At 40.6% G+C, this 20,957-nt stretch overlaps 1 protein-coding gene across 7 annotated transcripts in view; it reads right to left on the reverse strand.

Annotated features, from left to right (window-relative positions):
• The window catches only part of VPS13D (vacuolar protein sorting 13 homolog D), a 246,078-nt gene that overhangs the window by 176,986 nt on the left and 48,135 nt on the right, over nucleotides 1–20,957 (reverse strand). For all 7 annotated transcript variants that reach the window (XM_045898674.3, XM_045898673.3, XM_045898671.3 and 4 more), the window contains 5 exons: nucleotides 13,682–13,864; nucleotides 8,295–8,517; nucleotides 3,388–3,598; nucleotides 1,095–1,266; nucleotides 816–928 (listed from right to left, as the gene is read on the reverse strand). In XM_045898674.3, coding sequence (XP_045754630.1) covers nucleotides 816–928; nucleotides 1,095–1,266; nucleotides 3,388–3,598; nucleotides 8,295–8,517; nucleotides 13,682–13,864 — 902 coding nt within the window. The remainder of the gene's footprint in view (nucleotides 1–815; nucleotides 929–1,094; nucleotides 1,267–3,387; nucleotides 3,599–8,294; nucleotides 8,518–13,681; nucleotides 13,865–20,957) is intronic.

The raw sequence follows: 20,957 nt of genomic DNA on the forward strand, positions 1-20,957 counted from the left end.
TAGGAATGTATTATGATACAACTTTTTCCACTGAAGCCTTACACCTTACCCCACCCCAGGCAACTACCGTACAACTGCGGTGGCCCTTCCGTCTCTCCCAGCACGCGTACAGATACCGCACAAGGCTGAAGGGGTTCTCTACAGATACCATTAGCAGCATCAGGGGCTTTCCACGACTGTGGTTCTGGAGTTCAGTGGGGTGGGGGCGGGAATGGGCGAAGGGGGGCAGGAGGTACAGGCTTCCAGCTATGGAATGAGTAAGTCACGGGGATCAAGAGTATAACACAAGGGACACAGTCACGGTACTATAGTAATGTCTTACGGTGACAGATGGTTGGCTGCACCCGTGGTGAGCACAGCAAAACGTACAGAGAAGCTGAATCACGACGTAGTACACGTGAAACTAACATAACGTTGTGTGTCAACAATACGATTTTTTTTAAACCGTGCCGCCATAAAAAAAAAACAAAAAAAACAAACAAAAAAACCCAACGCCAGTAGATTCTTGGGAAAGTTATGCATAATTTCCGCAGCTCTTTCAAACGCATCGGTTTCAGCACCAGGTGTGGAGGTCACTGAAACGTCCTAATAACCTGTCTTTACTGATAAAGCAGTGAATTTAAACTTTGAACAAGCACCACGTAGACCAACCAAAAAGCCCTGTGCAGACCACCTCCAGGCGCGGAAGCGAACCTCCGTTCTGCAACCTCTGCTCTAGGCCAAAGCGAATTCCCCTGAAGTGAAACGTGTACTGTTTGCAACACTGTTACACCAGGCCGGTCACAAGGCATAAACCAGTACCATGAGAGTCGTACCTGGCTAAGGACCCAGTACTTTCTTTTCCTTTTGGATCTTTCAGCTCCAGACTTACATTCACCATATCGATGAGGAAGCACATGCACGTGTACACTTCTCCACTGAGAACGGTCTGCAAGAGGAAAATGCCAATCTGAAAAGGGGGTTAATATGTCAAGACAATAATCTGCTTGTTCCACTTCTCTCTGCAGGTGAGCTGGAGGGATCCACGCACGAGGTGGCCATCAGCTAGGCCTGCAAGAGTTAAGGGTTATGGGACAGCACGAGGTCTCACTCACGTGAATTCTTGGGTCTTGTAAATCGTAAGGCCGCATAAATTCCTCTATGGGCTCTCCGAGGTTGTTCTCCAATAAGCCGCGGATCAGCTTGTATTTGTACAAATCCAGGGAGCAGTGGACTGAGGAGAGGTTGCCATGGATAGATATGTCTGGCACAGTGTGACTTATTTCTCTGAGGAAAGGAAAAAAGGTCACTCTGGCAAACAAAGCAGCAACTTAACACTGACAAAGCTCACACCCAAACGTAAGAAAGAGCTAAAAGGCACCCGCCTGCATTATCCATCAGTTCATTTCCAAATTCCAACAATAAAAATTTCATCTGGCTCCAAAGGAAGCACATGAGCACAACTGAGTGTCCTGCTTCAGCTACAAAAAGCCCCTTTTCTCTTAAAATAGGCATTTATAAGGTCCCCAAATCTGAGTTAGCTAAGTAACTACTAAGAAGGAAAAATCTCATGAGATCCAGGAAGAGCTTAAAGATTACAGTTGGGGAGGCAATAAAGAAATGGCAGTCTCTTCATTTAACTCTTCAGCTTTCATGATAACTAAAGGCGAACACCAGAGTTTCATCCCGAACCTAAACGGGACTTCAGGATAAAGTCCGAATCCATGACTTGTCTCTGCTGAGATGGGCAGGAGGAGGGTTGAGATGCCCGGGTCAGGGGTTAGTATACCTCGTCCCCACACTGAAGAGCTTTTCCCCGACCCTCCCGGGGAGAAGTGGGCACCATGGATCCTGCAGACAGCATGGTCTGCGTATGTAAAGTAGAGGACGGGGTTTGAAAGTAGAGGAATGTAAAAAATTACTTTGCAGAGAAAAACCTATACATGATCAAGTAAAGAAAGAACAGTGATGCAAGCCACACAAAAAGCTGGAGAGGACTACCCGGCGCCCTCTCAGCTTCCTGTTCCTGTGGTGCAAGCAGCTGAGAGGGTATCTCGTACTGAGTTACCACCACCTTATTGGGGCTAACAGTATAATCACCTGCACATAAACACTGATGGAAGGGAAGAGGGTCAAATTTACATAATCAGAGTAACAAAGCACATTTTTTGGGGGGAAAGCATTACTTGAAAAGAAAACAAAGTGTTCTATTTCTAAATAATGAAGCTCCTCCTAAGACTGCTAGGCCAGTAAAACCAGAGAGAGCCCATGCCAAGCGTAACTGAGCGCCAGCCAGGGAGCACGCAAGTAACAAGTAAGAATGAAATGCAAAAATCCCAGAGAGAGCAGCTACATGGTGCCGTTAATCCAGAGAGAAACAAAAAATGGCATTAAATGGCTCGCCCAAACCCAAGAACCACGAAGGGAGTGGCCAAAGACGGATTAAAATCACACTCCCCACAAGTAACGAGCCTGCTTGCCAAAATGCGGCAAACAAGAACATCTTCCATTACTTGACAGCAACGCCCCGTCTTTGCCTGTAGTTGAAATGCAAGCGTTGCTGCTTTCTCCAAAATGAATGCCCCAAACAGAGGGGCAATCGTGCCCGGGGTGCAGCAGCTCCCAGCCGTGCGCGTCGACCAGGCCAGCATGAGCACCACCAGGGGACCTTGCTCACGTGTACTGAGGCTCGGCCCTGAGACTCAGGTTCTGCTGGTCTCAGGTCGGGTCTGGGAACATTTATATTCAAGACGTTTCCCGGACGATCCCATGGAAGTAATGACAACTGAAGCAATGCTCTAATCTGCAGAAATGAGTACCCTGTGTTTGAGGCCAATGAAAAGGTAAATTAGAGTCAGCTCATTAGCCTTTATGGAGTACTTTCAGATTGCTTAATGGAGCAAAATGGGCAGAACTGCATCTCAACAGTTATTCTGATTAAATGGAGCTCCAGGGTAAGTAGCAACACCAGGTCCAGAATCTATTGTGCTTGGAACATATAATCCAAATGTCACCTCTTCCAAAATACTCTCCCTGCCATCACCACCTCCCTACGTCCACCAAAAGCCATGCTACATTCATGCCCCTTCGTCTTTGTTTCCAAGGCCCCAGGGGCAATCCCCTAACACAGTTTATAACACTGAGTCAAACTCTAAATTAGAATCACCTTCTAATTTGCCTTCTTATAGCCCTATATCAACACAACATAAGCTCCATAAAGACAGGTTTTCCTTCCCATCACAGTAGCCCTCACATCTAGTACCCAGCTGGGACTCAATAAACATTTGCTACATAGAAGAAATAAGTGAAAACCACCTATTCTCTCCCAGACTTACCTTCACAGCACTGATTTCCAAGTGATTAAGATTCTACCTATGATAGACTATTATCCAGATGTAAACCACTCACTTGTCCAAATTCCTTTCCACCTGCAATTTCAGCCGACAAGGCTCAGTGAGGAGACTCCCTCCCGTCTGCCGCACAAAATAGGAAGGGAATACCAGATCTCCACTGCTGTCGTCTGAGGCCTTAGAATACTCTCGTGGGTGTCTCTCGGCAGCAAAGATGTCCATGTCTTGTAGGTCCACGACAATGCAGTCCAGCAGGCAGACGTGGTCTTCTACATGGACCCACGGAAAGAGAGAGAATGAAGAAAGTAAGACCCAGAAAGGACCCGCTCTGAACAAAACTAAAAAGCTAAACAAAGTTCATCCTGTCTTTGGAAAATGTTCAGAACCATCCACTTCAAAAACCTGAGTGTCCAAAAGTCTCCACTCTGGCACCACGGCCTCCCTATGTCACGCTCCCTGCGCTAGACACTTCCCATCTGCTCCCCCTCCGTGTCACACACATGCTGCTGTCCTGAGACACGAGCTGAGCCTGAAGGATTTATGACTGACATGATTGGACAGCCATCCCTCCCAAGGATATCCTACAGGGCTCTCATGTAGAGAGGACGCAACCCAGAGGCTTACAAAGTTTTCCAGCACCGAAATTCTTTTCTCAAACAAATATGTAATCATTTCCGCTACCAGCAATCTCATCCAAACCACCATCATTCTGCCTGGCCCCCCAGAAACTCCCCTCCCATATACCTACGCCATTCCCTCTGGCCCTCACAAAACCATTCTGCCCGCAAAATACCTGAGTAATCCTTAAAAAAATAAATGAGACCATAACATTCTCTTCCTCCTACACTTTAATGATTATGCTTAATCCAAAGTTGTTTCTGTAAAACTCCCCCTAAATCCTTATAAAACCCTGCATAAGCCCACTGCCTACTTTTCCAACTTCATCTCAAGCCATTCTGCCCCCTGCTCCTGAAGCCTCAGGCTCACTGGCCTTTGTCTCCCCAAAATTGCCAAGCCCTTCGCTATCTGAACAGCATCACCCTCCCCTCTTGATCTCAGCTGGGTCCTCTCTGTTCTTTCCTCCTGCCCCATTTCATCTTTCCTAGGACATCTCACTGTGTCCACATTTAGGGGCCTGCTTGGCACCTCTCTCATCCCCTACGCAGAGGGGCAGAGTCAAATTATAACATCAGCATTCACCCCGTACTACCCATGTCAGTTCTTCAGACTGAAAAGTCATTTGTGCAAATATTTTTAAAACACCTACTCTGCACCAGTTACTTTTCTAAGTCCAGGACATTATTCTAGGATACAGTAGTGAACAGAACATACAAATACCTTTACCCTCATGAAGCTTATAGTCTAATATAAAATTGTAAATTTATAAATTCTCCACCAAATTAATCTATTTATTTAATATAATCCCAATCAAAATCCCAAAAGGGAATTTTGAGGTATGTGTGTGGGGGGGGGGAACTTAACAAAATAATTCTGAGTTATTTTAAAAAATAATTAAGGGTATTTGTCCCATGGGATGATAAAACATGGGGAAGGTGTTCCTGAGTGTGTTATCAGAAGCTGAACACACAAAATAAAGTAACAATGGATCTAGCTATATGGAAATTAAAGAGTTCTACAAGACATCATGAACAAAAAGGGCAAAGGAGAAACTGGAAAAAAATTGCAATATATTTGACAGATATTAGGGAAACAGCCCCACTTTATAAAGATTTGAAAATCTGTAAGAAAAGAATACGTGAGTAGGAAAATTGGCAAGGAATGTGATAGGCAATTTACTACAAAAAGAAAATCATCCCAGTATGTATATGAAAATATATCCAACCTCATTAGTCATCAAATAAATGCACATTAAAACACATACACACACAAAATAAATAAATAAATAAATAAATACAGCAGTTCTTTATTTTTTACTATTTTGATAAATACGTGGAAGAGACAAAAGTGGAACTGATCTGGTAGAAGGGGGTGGGGGAGGGGGTAAAGGGTTTCAGAGATTCCCTAGGGTCATCATGGAACCCTAAGGATACACAGAGCAGTTTGAAAACCACTGCTTTAATCCCATCTTAATCACAAACAAAGAAATTCCAGAAACAAACAGCAAACTGGAAAGAGAAATACTTTTGGAGAGAGATCTTTCCGTCGATCTCTACAACATCCCAAATCATTTCTCATAGGCATCCGCCTATGCAGAAGGCTGGCCTTCCTCCTACTCATCACTGTCCTCACAGCAATGGCAGAAGGTAACAAGCGTCAGGTGGCACTGTGTGCGCACCCCCTCCACACTCCATGCACATTATGTATAGAGACTGGGTAGACAGCGTCACTTAGTTAAGGATTCGGACTCTGAGGTCAAACTGCGTAAGTTCATAGTCCAACTCTGCCACTTACTATCTGCACAACCCAGGGCAAGTTAAGCTACTTCATCTCTCTAAGTCTTTGTCTCTTCGTGTGTAAGATGAGGATAAAAATAAAACTCTATAGGAGTGCTACGGGGTCAAATGCAATGATTTATGGAACAACATGCCATGATATCGGGCACACAGTAAGTGTTCAACAACCAGCACTGTGATGATGATTAGGATAATCTCATTTAATCATCAATCCAACCAAAAGCCACTTTCCTGTCACCTCCAGGACCACAAGGGACTACAGGGAGTAGTACCTAGTACCATTAGTCCTTGCATAGAACAAAAGACAGGCAACAGCCTTCTCAGTGAGTGTCCTACATCTCTCAAAGCCTTATCACACTGGACAGATTTTTGTGGCGAATCACATTCTGTTTCCCTCTCTAATTTATCCTATCCATCACCTACCCAGAATACATTTAAAAACCAAAAGGCCAGGGGCGCCTGGTTGGCTCAGTGGGAGGAGCATGCAACTCTTGATCTTGGGGTCCTGAGTTCAAGCCCCATGATGGGTGTAGAGATAACTTAAATTAAAAAATAAAAATAGGGGCGCCTGGGTGGCTCAGTCGGTTAAGTGTCCGACTCTTGATTTCAGCTCAGGTCATGATCTCAGGGTCATAAGATCAAGCCCCAAGTTGAGCTCCGCACTGGGCACAGAGCCTGCTTAAATAAATTAAATAAAAAAAGATTAAAAAATAAAAATAAATTTAAAAACAAAACAAAAAGGCTAGACTACATCAAAATAAAAAGCTTCTGCACAGCAAAGGAAAGAACAAAACTAAAAGGCAACCTACTGAATGGGAGAATATATTGCAAATGACATATCTGATAAAGGGTTAGTATAAAAACTTATACAACTCAACAAAACCCAAATAATCCAATTTAAGGATGGGCAGAAGACATCAAGAGACACTTCCCCAAAGAAGATATCCAGATGGCCAACAGACACATGAAAAGATGCTACCATCACTCATCATCAGGGAAATGTAAATCAAAACTACAATGAACTATTACCTCATGCATGTCAGAATGGTTAAAATCAACAACACAGGAAACAACAGGTGTTGACGAGGATTTGGAGAAAGGGGAACCCTCTTGCACTGCCGGTGGGAATGCGAACTGGTGCAGCCACTCAGGAACCAGTATGGAGGTTCCTCAAAAAATTAAAAATAGAACTACTCCATGATCCAGTAATCACGCTACTGGGTATTTACTCCCAAATACAAAAACACTAATTCAAAGGGATACATGCGCCTAATGTTTATAGCAGTATTTGCAATAGCCAAATTATGATAGCAGTCCAAGTATCCATCAAGTGATGAATGGATAAAGAGGTGGTATATAGGGCTCCTGGGTGGCTCAGTCGGTTAAGCGTCTGCTTTCAGCTCAGGTCATGAACCCAGGGTCCTAGGATGGAGCCCCGTGTCGGGCTCCCTGCTCAGTGGGGAATCTGTTTCTCCCTTCCCTCTGCCACTCCCCCTGCTTGTGCACTCTCTCTGTCTCTCTCTCTCTCTCACGCATACAAAAATAAATAAAATCTTAAAAAAAAAAAGAGGTGATACACACACACACACAATAGAACATTACTCAGCCATAAAAAAGAATGAAATCCTGCCATTTACAACAACATAGATGGAGCTAGAGTATTATGCTAAGTGAAATAAGTCAATCAGAGAAAGGAAATACCATATGATCTCATTCCTATGTGGAATTTAAGAAACAAAACAAACAAGCAAAGAAAAAACGGGGTGGGGAGGGAGAGAGAGAGAGACAAGCCAAGAACCAGACTCTTAACTATAGAGAACTGATGGTTATCAGAAGGGAGGTGGTAGGGGGATGGGTGAAATGGGTGATGGGGATGAAGGAGAGCACTTGTCATGATGAGCACAGGGTGATTAAGAAGTGTTGAATCACTGTATTGTACACCTGAAACTAATATAACACTCTATGTTAGCATACAAGAATTAAAACAAAAAATTGAATTCAATTTAATTTAATTTGAAAAAAAAACCCAAAAGGCCAAAATCAGGCTCTCATCTGGAATGACTAATTCTTAAATTCTAGAGAAGAACACCAATAACTGGATGGCTCCTGTCTTTGCAAAATTGTTACTCACAGTATCTCTGTTGTTACCTAATTCACATTAATATCTTTTAAGAGTTCTTTGTTTTTTTAGAATTAAATAGAATAATAATTAAGTAGAAAACAGTGTCTTGACAGTGACTTGCAAAGATGTATCTAAGGATGCAGGAATCATTCTAGTTGTACTATCACCATCTTGTGGCAACTACCTTGACCTAAAGGAAAAAGTCCTAAGAGACCATCTAAATCCCTTTATTCACACTGTCTTGCTAATTTAACTGTATTTTAGAAGTCACTCACTGCTAAAATCTACATCCTAAGATTCTTAAGCTTTCTAAAGCAATATCAAAATCCGCTTATCACTAAAGACCCGCTACCACTCTGATGCATCCCCCTGAGGCACCTGCCAGTCTCATGAACTCCCCACTCATGCGGCTCCTTTCTCCTTTTTTACCTGGACTACTGGAAACCTGGCTGGCGGAGGGCGTGACTTGTTGCCCTTGCTGCTTGGTCGAGGTACTCAGCACGGACTCACTCCTCAGGCCGCCTAGGCTCATCCCAGCAGGAGGCATCATGAACAGCCCCTCGGAATGCATCCCCTTTGGGTCCTCCGTGCTCGTCATTTTCCTCATACTGTGTTTGGGGGTATCCGTTGGGGATGCTGAAGGCACAGATTCCTGGGAAGAAATAAAGTAAAACTAGAAGGCAGGAATGGGGGGTGACTGCATCTTTACTCTCCTGAAAGTCCTATCCTAGTTCCTGGGCTCTTCAAAGATTCTGTGACACTTGGCACTTCCCAAGCCCCCCAAATCCCATAAACAAAAGGGTAACAGGGTCATGACATTTCCTGTCACATGTAATTATTTGCAGAGATGTTACTTATAATTCAACACTTATTGAAAACTACAGGAATCTTGCAGGAATATATTATCTGTTGGCTTAAGATGCTAACTGTTGGTTTAGTCTAGGTCAAACACAGTGAAAGCAGACCTCTCGGCCCTATCATATGTGTTGTTGCTCTGCTGAAGGGGAGGGGCTTATTATTCTAAGAGAATGTATCTACCGCAATATGGTTCCAATGGAATGAAGCCATGGTTGCGTGTCTGCACTTCTAGAAGTCACTCCTTTGGGCTTACATTTCTTATCTCTTTCAGTAACTGTGCAAATGAAAACAAAATGGAAAACATAGGAGGCTGGCCATTCCTATTATGTTTCTGTTCAAGGGCATAAAAATTAAGGGCAAATACGGAGTAACATAAATTCTGTAATTCTACTGAAAACACTACACGCTTTTCTTACATACTTAGCACCGTCAGTTCATTGCTAACAGGGGAAATCTTCTTCACCCGAATGATTCCATAACTGACTTTTAAACTCGACCCAAGCCTCCACGCTACCTATCTGCAGGGCTTCACCACCATCGACCCGCCTTCACAGGGATGTTGGAGGGGAGAGGAAGAACAGGTTTCCTGCCCATATTGCCCTATGTGTTTACTCATCTCAGCATTTGAAAAGGAGATGGTAACACTGTTCTCCTTCCCAGTTATCTGAGGTACAGTGATTTACAAGTAATGGTGAAAAAAAAAAAAAAACGCACCAGAAAACAGTTCTTACTTCCCACATTTTTTTTTTTTTGGAAGGCAAATTGCTAGGTAAATGCTCTTATTTAACTATTTCGACATTAAAAACCTTCCCCCTTGCTTAGTTTATTTAAACTCTAGAGAGTAGTTGTTGCTCTTTGACTTGATTCATCTCTACATCCTCTCTGTAGTTGGTTTAAATAAATCAATGGCTTGAGGAGATTAACTCAAAGCTTTTGATAGGTTGACTTAGAAATTACGGTTTAAGCTCGAGTTGTGGTTGAGAAGAATGAAAGGAAAAGCATATGTAAAAAATCCAAGCCTGCACTCATTAAGACATGGATTTGTGTAAAACAATCCCAAACACACTGGAGTTGGGGAACTCAAAGGCAAATAACCCCTCTGTGAGCTTTGATTTCAGGATTATCTCCTGTTCTTTAACCACTGGAATGCACACCACACAAACCTCACACATGCAAATACATTAAAGGGAAAATGTAAATGCAAAGTGATTTTTGGTGAAGAAAGTAATTCTTCACTTCATCTAGACCAACTGAGCTTGACTGTGCCTGTGGAGATGTGAGCGCCACAGATAGGTTTATCTGATCACAAAGACTTCACCAAGCGACACACTCCAAGCAGCCCTTATGGAATTCTACAGAACAATCACTGGCATGTAACAAGATAAAAGTTTTTCTAGGATTTAAGGAAATCAGATCATCAAGATATTACTGCCTAAAGCCAAAAAACCAAAAGAAGTTCCCTTTATGGTCCTTAGGAAGGCCTTCTCTACACAGGAGGGAAGTGACTCATCAAAGGGACAAAAAGGTGACAAGCAGGCTTTCCCAAGTAATGTGGTAAAGAGTTAGTTTTTCAAAGTTTTCTTTTTAAAGTATATGAATGTGAATTGACTGCTGAATCCCATAAGGTTTTTCAGAATAACCAGGAGGCAAAAAGTGTATTATACCTTGAAGAAAGAGCGAGCCGTGTACACACTGCCGCTTAAAATCAAATCCTCAAAAACAAATACAGGAAAAGTCTTTCATTAAAATGCCACAAACTATGTGCTGTTATTTGGCTTATTTAACAAAACAGAAACTCATGTGCAAAAATTTCTTCCAATATTTTGGCAATTCTTAGAGGCTAACATCTGAGTTAGCTCCTGAGCCCATATACAGATAAAACCGATAGAGAACATCAGTCCTTTGCCTTTTTAGGAAGGGCAGAGGAACAAAAATGGTATTATTCAACCTGATCACCTATTCTGGTTCTAGCTGCTTTCTTCCTAAAAAATTTAGTCCTCAAAACAAAGATTTACCACAAACACAGATATCCTGAAGAACTTACTGTCGGCTCCAAAGACCACTCCAAAGAAGGGATCCAACTCTCCCTTGGGCAGTGATGGCAGGAGAGCTGGAACAAGATGTTGGAACAAAGTGTCCCCAGGTGACAGTGAGGGCAACCTTCATGTGCAAACACCAAGTTCTGATACATTTGCTTAATATCTAGTCATGTTGGGGCGCCTGGGTGGCTCAGGCGGTTGGGCGGCTGCCTTCGGCTCAGGTCATGATCCCGGGGTCCTGGGATCCAGCCCTGCATCGGGCTCCCTGCTCAGCGGGGAGCCTGCTTCTTCCTCTCCCTCTGCCTGCTTATCCCCCTGCTTGTGGTCTCTCTCTGTCAAACAAATAATCTTAAAAAAAAAAAAAACCAAAAGGGGCGCCTGGGTGGCTCAGTCTGTTAAGCGGCTGCCTTCGGCTCAGGTCATGATCCCGGGGTCCTGGGATCGAGCCCCGCACCGGGCTCCCGGCTCGGCGGGGAGCCTGCTTCTCCGTCTCCTTCTGCCACCCTTCCCCCCAGCTCATGTGCTCTCAAATAAATAAATAAAATCTTTTTTAAAAAATCCAGTCATTTTAACTACAAATACCTCACACTAAGAAAATTTTAGAAGCGAGAACTTTTAGAAGCAGGTACCAATCTTCCTTTTCACACATGGATCTTTCTTTTATGTTCTTTAAGACTCTGGTCAGTGAACGTAAAATGCTTCTCTCGCAACTGTGAAAACAGACTTTCTTCATAAAGACCCAGGTTACCAGTACTCTACTAGGCCTGCTGTGAAAGACCAGTAGAGACTGATTTTACTTTTACTCTCTTAAAAACCATACCTAAGTGGCAGCCTACATCTCCCTATCAAGGCAGGGAAGGCCTATCATTCCCACAGGAGGTCTTCCTACAGTGAGGTCAACACGCGAGTTCTCCATCAGCTCTGCCTGAAGGCCCGTCTACGAAGCTGTGCGGTAAACGTGGTGGCGCTCCGCCCTCCAACGCTGAGCACTGCTGCTCTGGCGTCACCCTCTGCTCTCATCACTGCATCTGGTTTCTCTGAGTGACTACAATTGGGGTGACATATGGACAACCCACCCCTCAACCCCTCGTCCAAACACCCTCGCTCTGGCAAGGTTATGACACACAAACATGGCTGCCACGTTCTTGCTGTCTGTCTGCACCCTTCTTACTCTACCCGCTCCCACTCGCTGAATCAAATATTTTCAGCTCAGGATGTGTAGCTTAGTAAGAGTGAGTAAATGGATGAGTGAGAAGTAAAACAAATGAAGAAAAATATGGAGACAGTAATTTGAAAACAAAATTATTTGAGTTTAGGCATTACCAACAAAGAGAGTCTCCTGTTACTTTCTGAACCAAGCTGAGGTCCTTGGCAAAGTCCTGGTAAGAACTAGCACCCTACTCACACTTTTTCATTTTCTTTTCTTTCTACACCTAGAGAGGCAAACAGTAACTGCTCAAATTTATATCTTTTCTGTGATCATCTTTGGAGTTCTTCCCTCGAAATTATTTTCATGAACTCAGCCACACCCTTTAGAAAATTCAAAAGAGTTATAGCGATGCAGGCCAGGGCCTGTAAGGCACATCACAGGGACCGCCTTCCCCAGTTAACTCTCCCGACACAGGCCTAACCATAATAGTGGGAGGTGAAGGCGTATCACAGTTAAGAGTGTATGGAAGGCAGACACACCAAGTCTGAGGCCCATGCTGTACTGGGACTAGCTGTATTATCCAAAAGAAATGACCTACCCTATCTAAGTCTCAATATCTTTAGCTCAAAAAATGGGGTTAGGGCGCCTGGGTGGCTCAGTTGGTTAAGCGACTGCCTTCGGCTCAGGTCATGATCCTGGAGTCCCGGGATCGGGTCCCACATCGGGCTCCCTGCTCAGCAGGGGGTCTGCTTCTCCCTCTGACCCTCTTCCCTCTCATACTGTCTCTCATTCTCTCTCTCAAATAAATAAATAAAATCTTTAAAAAAAAAAAAAAAGAAAGAAAGAAAAATGGGGTTAATAAAACCAGATACCCCCTTAGGTTGCTAAGGAGAAAAAAAAATGGACAAATATGTAAAGAACTTAGCACTGGCTAATATATAAGAAGCATCCAACAAATGTTGGCTATTTACTGCTATTATTGCCAGTCATAAGAGCTCATAATGAAATCTTCTGTACCTCCTCCTTCAAAGGCTCTCTCCCTATGTTATTAGCTTTTAGACTAAAGATGGGCATAACTACCTGGGAATTTCAGTAAGTGCTTTTCTGACAAGCTAAAATGAATTTGTTCTTAATAAGCAAATATACTGCAAAGCTCCCATGGAAACCAGCAAGGCTCTGTTAAAACATACACCTAGAACAAGACCTGGTCCCAAGTTCCAGCAACGTTTGTCTCCTGGACTACAGAAATGGGTGGGAGGGGCTCTTGAGACCACCTCTGGTGCCAAATCTGTGATTTACTACGTGAATGTAAAATGAAAGCAATAATCTTCAGCCCAGTTACCTCTAAACACTGTCATAAGAAATAAATAAGTGCTAAATTAGTTTTAAACTGTAAAGCCACATACTGTATAAAATTTTATTATGAAGATATGAACGGCTTCAGATAAACCATGGGCCAAATCCCATCTGCTGAAAAAAATAGGTCATGTAAAAAGTTGATCATTTATAAGGTCAGCCTGTGAGAAAAGCATTATACAGACAGAAGGTTGGTTCTGTTGGTTGTCTGCATACAACTGGTAAAGGTTATAATTTACACTATCTCTATTAAAAGGCTAATTGAAATGTCAATAAAATGTCAAAAAAATTGTTCAAGCTGCATACACCACAAAAGTAACAACAGTTACAAGTCACCTTGTTGGCAACATACGAAATCTTCAACTGGCGCTCAAATAGTTGGACCGAAAAGGGAATGGATATTGATTGCTTACCTTATCTTGTAAGGAAAAGGTCCCAGGAAAACCAGCAAAGAGAAACTTGTTCTTGACCTTCAACTTCCCCAAATTTGCTACAATCAGATTATTTGATCTGGAACTTTCAGGGATAAGGAGAACAGGAGCACCCGCCTCAATATCCAGGAGAACCCGTGAACAGCGCTGGGCTTGATCTCTCACCTGAAACAGGAAGAAAAATTAACTCAGAGGCTCAATCAATGCCCTAATTTTACAATCAAATAGCTTCCGGTTCCCAAAAGTTCCATGAATTCATAATTCTAAAACAACTAAAATCACACAGAGTATATTCTAATAGCACCATGGACTTACACTAGAAATTGATAACAAGATAATGGAAAACCCCCAAATATTTGGGAAGTAGACTACACACTTAATAACCCAAGGGTCAAAGAAAAAATCACAAAGGAAACAGAAAAATCTTTTGACCTAACTGATAAAGAAAATGTAGCATATTCAAATTTGTGGGACACACTTGAGACAGTACTTAATGAAAAATGCATAGTATAGTATTAAACGCTTAAAGAATAAAGATTAAAATCAGTGATCAATGGGCGCCTGGGTGGCTCAGTCGTTAAGCGTCTGCCTTCGGCTCAGGTCATGGTCCCAGGGTCCTGGGATCGAGTCCCACATTGGGCTCCCTGCTCTGTGGAGAGCCTACTTCTCCCTCTCCCGCTCCCCCTGCTTGTGTTCCCTCTCTCGCTGTGTCTCTCTCTGTCAAATAAATAAATAAAATCTTTAAAAAAAAAAAAAAATCAGTGATCAAAGTGTAAGAAGCTAGAAAAAGGAAAAGCAAAATGAATTTAAGTAAGTAGAAGGGGAAAAAATAGTATAAAGCAAAAATCAGTTATTTAGAAAACAGATAATTTTTAAAAATCAATTAAATATTTATACAACACAATACCCAACAACCACAGAATATACATTCTTTCCAAGTATACATGGCATACTCATTGAGAATACGCCTGGGCCATAACACAGGCTTCAATAAGTTAATTATTTGAAAAGACTGATAAACTGACAAACGTCTAGCTATACGAATCAAGAAAACAGGAAGAAAACAAAAACCGCCACTGTCAGGAAGGAGTGTGTGACATTGCTACACAACTTACAAAAAGAATTTTTTAAAGGTTTTATTTATTCATTTGAGTGAGGGTGGGGGGAGAGGGAGAGAGCATGAGTGAGTGGGAGGGGCAGAGGGAAAGGGAGAAGCAGGCTCCCCGCTGAGCAGGGAGCCCAACTCGGGGGCCTCAATCCCAGGACCTGGGGATCATGACCTGAGCCGAAGGCAGAGCTTAACCGACTGAGCCATCTGGGCACCCCCAGAACTTACAAATATTAAAAAGATGAGGGAACTTATGAACAACTTCATGCCAACAAACTGACAATTTAGATAAAGTGGAGAGATTCCTTAAAAAACACAAGCACAAACTATTTACAGTTAACACCACATTTTCAGAAGGTTTTCCCTCTAAGATAAGGAACAAGGCAAGGGTAACCCCTCTCACCACTTCTATTCAACATTATGCTGAAGTCCTAGTCTGTGCAAAAAGACCTACAGGTTGGAAAGGAAAAAATATAACTCTCTTATCCCAGACAACATAATCACCTATGTAGAAAATCCCAAAAAATCGAAAGGAACTAGAATAAGTGCAGCAAGATTGAAGGATAAGAGGTCAACATGTTGATATACGAAAGTTAATTCTATTTGTCGCACTTTCAATAAATAATTGGACATTGAAATTTTTTAAAAAATTGATATCATTTATAATAGCATCAAAATTTCAAATACCTCGGGATCAATTTAACAAAACATGTGTAAGACCAGTATACCTAAAACTATAACACAGTACTGAAACTGAAGACCTAATTAAATAGAGAGATATATCATACACGAGGATCCAAAGACTCAATATTATTAAGATGTTGATTCTCCAGATATACAGATTCAGTGCAATCCCAGTTGAAATCCCAGCAGATTCTAAAATTTGTATGGAAAAGCAAAGGTCCTGAAGTTTTGAAAAACAACAAAGTTGGAGGACTTATACTACTCAATTTCAAGACACACTATAAAGCGGCAGTAGTTAAGACAAGATGGTATTGGCATACAATTAAATATAAATCAATGGAACAGAACAGAAAGTGAAGAAATATATACATGCCTATACGGTCGATTGTTTCTCAACAGATGTGCCAAGATAATACAATGGGAAATGAACAGTCTAGATATGTATATGGGAAAAAAAACAACTCAACCCTCACTTCACAAAATACACAAAAATTAACTCAAGGAGCACCTGGATGGCGTGCACTAGAGCATGCAACTCTTGACCTCAGGGTTGTGAGTTCAAGCCCCACGATGGGTGTAGAGATTACTTTAAAAAATAAAAATATTTAAAAATAATTTACTCAAAATATAAGAGATCTAGGGCGCCTGGGTGGCTCAGTTGGTTAAGCGACTGCCTTCGGCTCAGGTCATGATCCTGGAATCCCGGGATCGAGTCCCGCATCGGGCTCCCTGCTCGGCAGGGAGTCTGCTTCTCCCTCTGACCCTCCCCTCTCTCATGTGCTCTTCTCATTCTCTCTCTCTCAAATAAATAAATAAAATCTTTTAAAAAAAATATAAGAGATCTAAAATTATAAAACTTCTAATAGAGGACATAGAAAATTTTCGCCACCTAATGGTCGACAAAGATTCCTTTGACAAAACACAAACAGCACTAAACATAAAAGAAAAAAAATTAGACTTCATCAAAATGGAAAACTTCTGCTTTTCAAAGAACAGTGTCAGGAAAATGGGAAAAAAGCCATAGACAGGGAGAAAATATTCACAACACATATATCAAAGGGCTTGTATCCAGAATATACAAAGAAAGAAAGAATATCAATTCTACACAAACTCTTCTGAAATTAGAAAAGGAAACACTTCCAATTCATTCCACAAGGACAGCATTGCCCCATTACCAAAACCAGAAAAGGCATTATTTTCTATCCCAGAAAAGAAAACTACAAACTAATATCCCTTAGGAACACAGATACAAAAATCCATACCAAATCAAGAAAACTGAAAAAAAACCCACAGACAGTAGGTAAGTGACCGTATTCCAATAAAACTTTATGTATGGGTGTATGTACGTGTATATTCTCACAGGCCATAGTTTGCCAACCCCTAGAATAACTGAATGCTTTCCCCCCATGACTGGAAACAAGGTGAGGATGTCTGCTCTCACCCCTTCTATTCAACATTGCACTGGAAGTCCTAGTCAGTGTAGTAACAGAAGAAAAAGAGATGAAAGGCATACAGATTGAAAAGGAAAAAGTAAAACTCTATTCACAGACAACATGATCATCTATGTAAAAAATCCTAAAGAATCTCCACAAAGTAACTGGAACTGGTAAGTCTATCTAGCAAAGTTGCAGGGTGCAAGGTCAGTGTATAAAACTCAATTGTATCTCTAGGTACAGTCTACAGAGAATTGGAAATTGAAATTTTTAAAATATCACTTACAAAAGCATCAAAAATATAAAAGGTCTAGGGATCAATTTAATAAAAGATGCATAAGACCAGTACACTCAAAACTACAGACACTGCTGAGAGAAATTGAAGACCTAAATAGATGGAGACATATGCCACACTCAAACAAAAGACTCAACAGTACAAAGATGTCAATTCTCCAAAAGTTGACCTACAGATTCAACACGATCCCAATCAAAATTTCAGCAGGCTTTATTGTAGAAACTGACAAGCTGATTCTAAAATCCACATAAAAAAGCAAAGAATCTAGAATAGCAAAAACAATTTTTTAAACTTTTTTTTTTTTTGGAATGATTTTTGTTTTTTTTTTAAAGGAGGCCCCATGCCCACTGTGGAGCCCAAACTCACAACGCAGAGATCAAGAGTCGCATGCTCTACCGACTGAGCCAGGCAGGTGCCCCTAGCCAGAACAATTCTGAAGACAGTTCCTTATAAAGTTAACCACACAGTTACCACATGACGCAGCAATTCCTCTCTTAGGTATTTACTTAAGAGAACTGAGAACGTACATCCACACAAAGACTTCAACACAAAATGTTCCCAGTAGTTTTATTCATAATAGCCAAAAACTTGAAACTACCCAAATGTACATTAAATGGGTGAATAGATAAACAAATTGTATTACATTCAATGAATAGAATACTGCCTGGCAATAAAAAGAAATCACACTGCTGCTACTTGCAACAATATGGATGGATCTCAAGAGCATAATGCTAAGTGAAAAAAGCCAGACACAACTATGATGTATGATTTCATTTATAGAAAATTCTAAAAAAAAAAAAGAAAAAGAAAAAAATGGCAAAACTATTCTGATGGAAAACAGACCAATGGCTGCCAGGACACAGGGATTAGGAGACTGTTTGCCTATGGAAGCTCGGAAACTTTGTGGATAACAGAAATGTTCTAAAAATCTGGATGTGACTGGGGTTATAACACTATACAATTGTTAAAACTCATTGAACTGTACTCTTAAAATTGCTTAATTTTACTGTGAGCAAATTATACCACAACAAAGGCAACAAAAAGTATAATACACTAATATAATGTTTCTCATATATTGATCAGTGAAAAATACAGATTATAAAACAGTGAGAACAAGACAGTCTTAATTTTCTACTTACTCATATTTTTATTGATTTTTTTTGTTACCTATAAAAAACATTTATTACTTAAAAAAATATAGCCTTTATAATATAAAAAAGCTCTTCTTTCTTTGGTGTTAAGCACATAAGTCAGGAGAATTTACAACACAATAAATAGCGTTTTCACTTTCTAACCGTAGTAGATGATTTGTTGGTATTGTCTACCCATGACTACTGCCTGTTTGCTTTGTTCTTTGAGTAAATTTTAGATTTACAAATTAACTCATATCCACTGTAGAAAACTTAGAAGGGAAAGACGAACAAATAGAAGAAATCTGGTATCATGCATAACCTCACCTCCAGAGATAAAAACTGTTACCATTTTGGCAGGTTAGTGTAGGCACTCAGAATGGGAGCTCTGAAGCCTGACTACCTGAGTGGAATCCCCACCCTGGCCACTTAGAAGCTTGGCGAGCCTGGGTAACTTGTTAGGTCTCTGGGTCTCACTTTTCTTACCTGTAAAACGGGAGGAATCATAGGCCCTAGCTTCAAGAGCTGTTGTAAGGATGAAATGACACCACCCACCTCAGCACGTAGAAGCAATCATCCAATAGCATATAATTCTGTTTTATAAAGTTCAATGCATTAAGGGGCAGATTCAAAACTAATACACTAATACTGCACAGCTCTTTCCTAACACACCTTAGCAGTTACATGTTACATGTTTCCCCGTTAAGAGAAAAGCTGAATCATGAGTTAGCCAGAGTTCCAGACAAGCAGAGCTAAGAATTACCGTTTCCTCGCTGATAAAATGGCAGTAACGCACCTGGCCCACCACTCCCTCACTGGCTATAATCATAACTAATTATATTTTTTTCCTGGGTTATATCATCTCACTAAAACATGAGCTCCATTAAGGCAATGACCTTGTCTTTCTTGTTTTCCATTATGTTCCTAGCACTTGGCAAACTCTATGACAGATCATTTGTCAATGAACAGTCACTAAATAATTCACAAAAATGAACAAACATGGTTGTCATAAGGATCAAATGAGATAATATTGTGAAAGCTCCAAAGCATCGTTAATATATTATTAAGCAACCGTACAGCATACTTATTTTTGTATCTCCCTTTTCCTCCAATAACTGAGTCAAAAGAAGAACAGCAAGAAAAATAACTCACTGCTGGTGAAACAACTTATACCGGCAACACCCAGACTCCAGATTCTTGTACCAAGATTTCGAAACTGCAATACCACATCTTAGCTCCGCCAAAAATCTACACTCCCAGTTGCTCAGTGAATAAAGAAGTTTAACAAATAAAAGAAACTACATGTAAATCAGAAGACGCAGGAAAACCATTATTACACTTCTAGGATAAAAAATAAATTCATATTTGGCCTAATCGAGGTACATGATACTCTTACAATTTCAAACAATAAGATTAAAAAGAAACATCAAGTCCTATTCGATCATTATTTACAGACACCGGAAAATACAGGAATAAAAATCCGGCTACAAGTCAAAGATAGAGGATACCACCTGTCACCAGGAGAAAGGTATTTAAATTTCAAAATAGCCTCAATTTTACCAGCAAATAAAAGCAGGTCTTTAGCTCTCTCCATAAATCTAAGTAAAGCAAAATCTTAAACCTATGTAATTCAAACAGCTAGGATCAAAGATCTTGAGAAGATCAGCTTTTCTTCGGAGCCCACACACTTAGCACTGTTCAAAACAGAAGATCACTCTTTTACTGTCTACTTGTCTTACCTAACTTGATATAACAAAAACTTCAAAGACTTACCTGTTTAATTTCTGCTTAACCCAGGAAATTAAACCCAATTACACACTAAAGCACACTGTCTCACTTCCTACCCCTAGTGATTCCTCACAGTAACACTGCTGCTTAAGCCACACAGGTGAAAATAATCATTTTAAGGGTACATAATTCTAATAGACAACATTTATTAAAAGTATCAAATTGAGAGTCACGAAACTGTTCATCACTATGACCGAACAGTCATTTACAGGCTTTAATACTATAAAAATAATACAAAAAATGGGAGAAAAAAAAAAAACAACTAGGTACACAATGCTATTCACATAAGCATTAGTCCTAAGAATGAAAAACTGGAAGCAATTTAAATGTTAAAAAAACAAGGAAATGGTTAAGTAAACTGACTTAATGGATTATACAATTATTAACTAGGATCACTATGAAAAATGCAAAGCAAAATGGAAACAGATTATGAAAAAAGGTTAACATGATGGCTTTCAAAAGTGTATGCATAAAATTAACACACTTTACATTACGTTACTGTATGTACTATGTGCTATTCCTCGATTTAAATGTTTTTTTTTTTTAAAAAGCATAGGTAGGTGGAATTAAAATTTTAAAAATTATTTTAAAAATAAGAAGTAAAAATAAAAGGCATAAGTAGACCATAAGTGGAATAATGTCATCTTACACCATTATTGGCTCAAAATAAAAAGGTTAACGAGTGTTGGATATGAATTAAAGGATATGAATTCATACAAATATGAATTAAAAGGAATTTTTATACATTGCCAATGGGAATGTATAATGGTTTCGGGAAAACAATCTGGCACTATCTTGTAAAGATAAACATATGCATACC

This window comes from Mirounga angustirostris, unplaced genomic scaffold (assembly GCF_029215605.1).
Source record: "Mirounga angustirostris isolate CCGP_5_RB_7025 unplaced genomic scaffold, mMirAng1.0.hap1 SCAF_4, whole genome shotgun sequence".
NCBI lineage: Eukaryota > Metazoa > Chordata > Mammalia > Carnivora > Phocidae > Mirounga > Mirounga angustirostris.